At 42.3% G+C, this 7,920-nt stretch overlaps 1 protein-coding gene and 1 pseudogene across 2 annotated transcripts in view; both read left to right on the top strand.

Moving 5' to 3' along the window:
• Window positions 1-7,873, top strand: part of LOC145499830 (uncharacterized) — a 12,833-nt gene extending 4,960 nt beyond the window's left edge. The window contains exons 2-6 of one of the 2 annotated variants that reach the window (XM_081479353.1): window positions 2,294-2,343; window positions 2,810-3,174; window positions 3,942-4,076; window positions 4,772-5,041; window positions 6,619-7,873. In XM_081479353.1, coding sequence (XP_081335479.1) covers window positions 2,301-2,343; window positions 2,810-3,174; window positions 3,942-4,076; window positions 4,772-5,041; window positions 6,619-6,636 — 831 coding nt within the window. In that variant the 5' untranslated portion in view covers window positions 2,294-2,300 and the 3' untranslated portion in view covers window positions 6,637-7,873. Of the gene's footprint in view, window positions 1-2,293; window positions 2,344-2,809; window positions 3,175-3,941; window positions 4,077-4,771; window positions 6,593-6,618 lie in introns of those variants that run through there. The other variant, XM_081479362.1, reaches the window with a different exon arrangement.
• Window positions 347-2,778, top strand: LOC145490620 (uncharacterized; annotated as a pseudogene).
• Window positions 7,874-7,920: the final 47 nt, after the last annotated feature.

The raw sequence follows: 7,920 nt of genomic DNA, 5'->3' as shown, positions 1-7,920 counted from the left end.
TGTGTCTGCATGTTGCTGTCCTACAGAGAAGATCGCAGCATACCTCGATGTAGTAATGGCTCCGTTAGTTAGATGCCTTCCCACCTACGTAAAGGATACCAACGATGCTCTCAGAATCTTTGACACCTTTACATTCGACGGCTCCGATGAGAACCCCCGCTTCCATAAAATCACTATACACTGTGATTCCCAACAATGGTGGATTACAAGCTCTCTCCCATTTCTTCGACCAGCGAGCCAACAAAGAGCCACCTACCCACACCCTTGCACGACTGGCTGAGCTTGTCCTCACTTTAAACGCCTTTTCGTTTAATGGGGAATACTATCGCCAGATTGGTGACGTGGCCATGGCGACAAGTTACAGACATCGGTGTACTACAAGGAAACTGACACGCGTAACTATCTCCATTACTCGTCTTCGACTACGCAGGATCTGCTCTGATGATGCTGATGAAGGAATACTTCCGGGCGCGTGGTTACCCTGATAAACCTGTTAACAACGATGTCAGAAAGGCTCAACCGCACGCTCCACGTCTCTCACATCAACACCAACAAGCCACAATGAAAGCAAAAGTAACAAAGTCCCGTTGGTTTTAACTTATAATCCAGTCAACGCCAGCACCTGACGGATCATGCTTGACAATTTCAACATCTTGTCCTCTGATCCTGAGGCACGCCGGATTTTCCCCGAACCTCCGCTGGTATCATATCGGTGTGAGCGAAAACTCGGCGATATCCTCGTACACTCCGCTGATGCCTCGCCGTCTTCCACTGATGCCGGTTCATTGCCCTGCCGACGGCCTCGATGCCAGACGTGTGAGCACATAACTTCTCAAACTTTTCTACAAGGCCCGAAGAGCGCACACAACATCCGTGACCACTTCACCTGTCAGTCTGAGAATGTTGTGTATTGCATTTCTTGTCGTTGCTGCAATTGCCTATACATCGGAGAGACTGGAAGGCGACTACGGGAACGTTTCAGCGAGGACCTCCGCAGCATTCGAAATCGATCGCGTGGGTTTCCCGTAGCTCGGCCGCCTCCCACTCTCTGGATGACATCATGGTCTGTGGCTTGAAACAGGGCTCTGGCAGCAACATCAGCCACAAGCAGCATGAAATGAAATAATCTTCAAGCTGGGCACGCTTCGACCGAGCGGACTGAACATTAAGTTTAATTTCTTGTGACTGTGGGTCTAGCGCGTATTACACATACGCACGCTAAAACAATGGTTTTCATATTTTGCAGCACGCCTTTGTTTACTTTGTACTTCATGCCCGCGCTCTCCGTGCGTGCGTACGCGTACAGCTTTTTGTATGGCGTGACTCAATCATTCCACCTGCTGAAGAATGGCTAAGCCTGAAACGTTTAGATTACCAGTGAATATTTGACACGTTTAAGAGCCTTTTGAGCCTTATATCTATTTATCGGCAGTGTCACGCATCTTATGAGTTGTTTTGCTCATTCCTACTGACGGACTGACTGTCCGACTAGCTGACTACTAGCTGATAAACCTGAGACGGACTGACGGACAGACAGACAGATGGTTAGAATTACTGACTGACTGATGACTGACTGACTGACTGACTGACTGACTGACTGACTGACCAGCGGACGGGCGGGCTGACTGGCTGGCTGGCTGGCTGACTGACTGACCGACTGACTGACTGACTGACTGAATGGCTACTGACAGACTGACTGATTGACTAACTGAGTGACTACGCTGACTGACTGACCGACTGAATGTCTGTCTGACTGCCTGACTGACTGACTGACCGACTGCCTTTCTGACAGACTGAGGTGACTGACTGACTAACTGACTGAAATGTCCGGCTAAATGACCGACTGACTGACTGACTGTCTGGCTGAGCCGACTGACTGTCCGATTAGCAGAATACCAGCTGACAAACCTGAGAAGGACTGATGGACAGACAGACAGATAGTTCGAATTACTGACTGACTGATTGACTAACTGAGTGACAGTGCTGACTGACTGACCGACTAAATGTCTGACTGTCTGACCGACTGACTGACTGACTGACTGACTGACTGACTGACTGACTGACTGACTGGCTGACTGGCTGACTGGCTGACCAGCTGACTGACTGACTGGCCGACTGACTTTCTGACAGACTGAGGTGACTGACTGACTAACTGACCGAATGACTAGCTGACTGAAATGTCCGGCTAAACGACCAACTGATAGACTGTCCGGCTGATCTGACTGAATGATCGCTCGACTGACTGATTAATTAAATCGAATTAACTTTCACATATATACGTCTTAATCAACAGGTTTAACATGAGAACCGCTGTCGTATTCGTGATATTAATCAGCTCTTTAGGTATGTAGATCCCAGTCTCCTGCCAGAAATATGTCTGTACGTGATCCAGCATGAACACAGTCTAAGGCCAAATGAGTCAGTAATGAGTTGCTCTGATTATAATCTATCACAGTAATTTAGTACTTTTCCTTGAAGGTTGCTTTTGTTGTTGATCACGATACTGTTGTTACTGACGATATTGGTGTTGCTGTTAATCTGAGTTGGAAATATTTGTGTTGTCAATGATGTGAAGATGCTTCTGTTGTTATTAATTTCTTTTGTGTTTTGTTTTGTTTTGGTGTTGCTGTTGTTGTTTCAAAGATGTTTGCATTTTTGATAATGATGATGATGATGATGATGATGATGATGATGATGATCTTTTTTTGAGGCTGTCACTGATACTGTTGAAAACACTGGGATGATTTTTATTGCTGGTTGGTTATGGATGAGTATAGTGATCAGAATACCTTTTCTATTTTTTTAACAGAGGGTTTCTTGCCAGAAGAACCAAGTGTTTACATCCAGGTATCGTGGGACATGTCATGGAGACGATTCTGCTTCTTTATTCCTTTATTTCGTGAAGAAGTGTCCAGGGAGCTTATCGAAATGAAGTCTGACAATTCCTATAAAGTAGTCAATGAGACCAGAGTTCGCTTGATGAACGATAAAAACAACTGTGCAGGTGAAGGCAGTGGTGACGATGCAGTGGTCGAATTCTTCGTCTCAAAAAGTCAAATGGATCTCAGTGCTTCAGATGTGGATAGGAATATCACGATTCGTGCTTACAAGATTCTCCACGACTACTGGAGAAACAAGAAGATGGTTCTTTTGGATCCTATCTTTCTAGGAAAGGTGGAGTTGTACTGTACACTGCTTAGAATAATGAACATTGTAAATGCCTTATGCTCCACAGAGTAGCGAAGGGAATAAAGGAACATAGCATGAGAAGAATGTCAGGGAAAGATTTGCTATGAACTTTGTGAAAGCAACCACGCCCAGATCACAAAAAGTCTATTTGAAAATATAAATCTACACTTTTCTAACAAGTCTGGCAAATCTCAGTATCAATCTAGTATGTGTGCCGGTCATATTTACCTATCCTCAGCTTAACATGACCGAAGTGCAAGTGATGTTTCCTTATTTCTAATCTTTGGTTTTGGGGTACCCCAATATGAAAAGGTCGGGGATTCTCGTCGTCTCGCTTAGGGGTCTAAATTAAGGATTTTGGTCTCACTTAGGGTGTTTAGGACAAAACGCCACTATTTTTATCTGCCAAAACATTTTTAAGGGTGCACTCGAAGTGATAACAATTAAAAAAACTCTATCATTTCCATTTTTAGGCTCGATTACCGCCGCTCTCTCGAGTCCGGTCTACTAGCGCAGGCTTCTTTCCTGAACAGCGGCTAGTAATCGAGCCGCTCCCGTTTTAAGTGGTATATGCCACGCTCAGATTGGTCTCCTTTAGCGGTTTAATTCAAATTTTCCGACAAGGGTCCCCGACCTTTTCATATGAGAGTCATATGAGAGTTCCCCCCCCCCCCCCCGCTCCCTTGGATTTGTGGTCATTACTCTACTACCGCAATTTACACATACTGAATGAAAAACTACTGTCACGACAGGTTAACAAGGTGGAACTAATGGGAACAGACAAGCCAGATATTCCAGAGGGTCTCTCAGAAGCAACAAGAGTCGGAATAGGAATCGTTGTTGGTCTGGCGATAGCATTTACAATCGCTGTTGTCTTCCTATGCTTGGTAAGAGCCTCTTAATTATTCAGTATCTTTCAAAAGCTTGCGCAAAACCATCCTCACCTCAGTCATGGTATTTTGAGTTATTTTGGCCACAATCAAAATTACCTTTAACGGTTAGGAAACCTGAAGGTAATAATTTACTAAGATAGAAAAACACTAAACGTGATGATAATAAACCATAAATAAACAAGGATGGTTAAGGGTGGAGAAGATTAACACGGATTACAAACGACGAATTTGAAAAATTTAGGCTGAACTTTTCAAAATGCGCAAACCGTGACCTAGCTCCTTTATTTCAGAAAGTACACAAGTCGTATATAATTTTAAGGCTTAAAGGAAACATCGACATGTTTTAAATTTGCTTATTTTAGCTTATTTCAATAGCTTTCTTTTTAACATAAAAATGACCCTCAAAGAGGTCGAAATGAGGTTCGTTTATATCGTTACTGAGCTTTTAATCGTCAAATGCTTGTCAATGAAGCTCTTTATAAGAACCAAGAATGGCATGCCGGAAACAAGAATAAACGTACTTCGTTCTGGTCGAGTTCACAGCTCGACAGCTACTTAGCAGGTAAGAAAGCTGGGATAGCCAATCACAGCGCGGGATTTGATTCATCTTACCTGCTCGCGAGGCTAACCATAAAGTAAATCTAAATCTCCTCTCCAAGGAGATATTTCAACAGATTTTCTTTTTCCAGTCTGCCAGGCGTCAAATGAAGCAGAGACCGCCTCATGGAATTCCACTAAATGTTCTACCATCTGAACCCAAGATAACAATGGTTGATGATCCAGCGGCTTATGATATAAACAAACAAGATGCCCAACAGTATTACCGACAAGATGAGCCACAGTATGACCAACAGTATGATCAACAGTATGACCAGCAGGATGGGTTTGCCAGACAGAACAGCGGTAGCGTCCATGGGTATGCTGTGCATCATAACACGAGATACGATGATGAACCTTTGGTAAGCGACATGAGATTACAACATTGTGCAACTTGGATTCGGCTTGAATACATCTGTACTTGCTTCAACTTAGCTATTTGCATGAGACAATTGCGACCTTGACAAATTTAGTTTCTCCTTTTTAACTGCCTTCTTTTGCATCACGTGGGTCATTTCGTGCAGTCAAGGGAACAGATCTCTGTACTCCATGATAAATATTTAAAATCTATATATGATCACTTTTAGAGACCTGCTAACAATGAAATAATTTACATATCGATACATAACGTCTTTCTAGAACTTGCCAATCAGCTAGCGACCTTAAAACAGCAGAACTAAGACTAAATTCAGGGCTCGAAATTGCGACTCACTGGTCGCCAATGCGACCAAAAATTGAGCACTGGCGACTAAATTTTCAGAACTGGTCGCCAGCTGGCGACTCGCGTTTTGTCCGATAACTAAAGAAAACCGCGACACAACTTTTGTTTTTAAATCTTTATATGAGGAAATCAATCGGATATGGTAGCTAGTATACAACTCGCCTTTCCGTCCCCAGTTAAATAATGTCTGAATATTACACGATAATCGAAAAAATTGAATGTATTTCGACACGTCGATACTGCGTTCACGTCGCGCCATATTGTTTCAACGGCTTCTTCCGAAACTGGGATGGCAGGCGCACTTCAACGCCATGTGCTTTTCATTTGCCGCGAAAATGGCGGCAGATACCAATCAGTTGAAGAATTGCGTGAGCAAAATGCGTCGAGAAAAGCAAGTACAAAATAAAGAACGGCATTTCGAAGAAGTAGCAAAAGGAAAATACACAAGGGCCCGTGTTTGTCTCACAATAAGAGCCACGCACTTAAAACGTTTTATGCTTCGCTTCATTTAAAATGACTGTGGAGACAACCATCACCTTCGGAGCATAGACATATCACCTGAGAACAACGGTAGCTTTATAACTAAGTGTTACTCGTGTTGTTTCTAATTGTTTTCGCTCTTCAATTGTAACTTTTCTTGCATGCAAAGTAACGTATAAAATCGAGTTCTTGTGTAAGTTATATATAAAATAAGTTGGTGACCAAAATTTACGATCTGGCGACCAAAATTTTTCCGTTAGTCGCCAGCTGGCTCCCAAACGAAAAAGTTAATTTCGAGCCCTGAAATTTGATATAATTTTTTACGGATGAGGCTCATCTATGGGGTACCTGTTGCCTCCCTCGTCTTCTCTCGGTTTCATTAGTTTCATTTTCATCGGAACAAAGAGAGGAAAAATTTGAATGAAACTATTTAACCTGCCAGCAGATCAATTTAGTCCTTGAAGCACCTTTGACTGGTCCATTTTTGGTCAGACATACATGCCGCTTATCTCTGGCTGTGCTAATCATACAAGTAATCCTTTTCTTACTGTTAAAAATCGATGAGCCGAAATAAGCGAAATAAAGCGAGTGAGAGAAAACACGCGCATAAGTCCTGGGATCCAGGGACGAGGTATTCCCGCTCACCGAGTGACGTAATCTTGCTTCTGCTTGACCAATTCAGTGGTCCTGGTACTTCATTTCTTAACCAAAACTTTTATTTTTCATTTTGCTTTCCAGGGATCTCCTATGCTGTAGGAAACCATCAGCTTAGTGACGAACTGCTGTGCTTAGAAGAATAGAAGTCTTAATAGCTAGCTAGTGTAGCGGTTAAAATACATAGCGCACGGTTACCAAATCAAAGGAACTGAGGTTCAACCATCAGCTCAGTCTGCCATTAATTGCAGTTACTATGGCAACCGAATAGGGTGGTAATTGTGATTGCCAATAGAGACTGGGCAATATGACCAACGCCCAATTGACTTCTCGGCTCCGTGAATTTTAAAAACTCATTTGTTTCCACTCTTTCCTTTTTTTGTATATTTTGTTGGCTAGACTTAACTCCAAAAAAGTTTCTCTTTTCGCTCATGAAACTTCTCCAAACTTTTAAAAATAGAAACGAGAACCAGCGCAAGAGCATTAATTCAGATCTTTCTGGGAGGCCAGCCACCCAGGTAGAAGCAAAGACAACTTTGCAATCTAAATCCTCGAAAGTTTTGCCCAACGTATTTAGCAGCTAGAAATACGGGGACAATACAGAAAAACGCCTTCCTTGGCTTGTTTTACATATAAGTTATGTTTCTTTAGGGGGTTTAGGTCGTTTTAAAGCGATTCTATCAACTCTCAACTTCACCGCTTTCATATCTATACTGAATCGTGTTGACTGCTCAAGTAACTCGTTACCAGCTAAAACTCAGATCGCTCCATTAAAAAGTTCAGAACGCGGACTCGTCTAGGATCTTTTATGTGTAACAAGTTTTTGTTTGGCGAACCGTTCTAAACCTTTTTCATTGATAAAATCTATGGAAATAAAACTATTCTATTACAGAAAAGAATTTGTATTCTTGTTTTGTCTAAACCGCAGCCCTTTACTTTACCATTTCGTCAATTTAATAAGTGTTTTTAAAATGCTGGAAATGTCTGCTGCGTTTATCTCTAGCAGTGGTTTCATGAATAAAAAACAAAAAAAACACGAAAATGATACGACTCCGGGCTAATCCCTCAGAAGCAATGTTTGAGAGAAACGTCAAATAACTGTGCGTGACTATCTTGGCTTTGCGTGACTTTAACCATAATCTGATTACGTGCGCCGCCGCGCCACACGGCAGCAACATTTACCTAATTTGTGGGTAAAATGATCACAAATGTAAAATAGATACAGTCAAGTGTTTTTGCGGCTGATGAGAGTCCATTATACCTAAGACAATACTTCAGATCTAACGAATACCAAGAGCAATACAAAGATATCGTATACATGGCTAAATTCTACAACAACACTCCGATCACCTCGCACTTTTTTTTTAATAAAAGGTGTAGAATAAT

The sequence above is a fragment of the Orbicella franksi genome, chromosome 1 (genome assembly GCF_964199315.1).
Source record: "Orbicella franksi chromosome 1, jaOrbFran1.1, whole genome shotgun sequence".
Classification (NCBI taxonomy): Eukaryota; Metazoa; Cnidaria; class Anthozoa; order Scleractinia; family Merulinidae; genus Orbicella; species Orbicella franksi.
The sequence above is the reverse complement of the archived record's forward strand: the minus strand, read 5'-3'. Positions and strand labels throughout refer to the sequence as shown.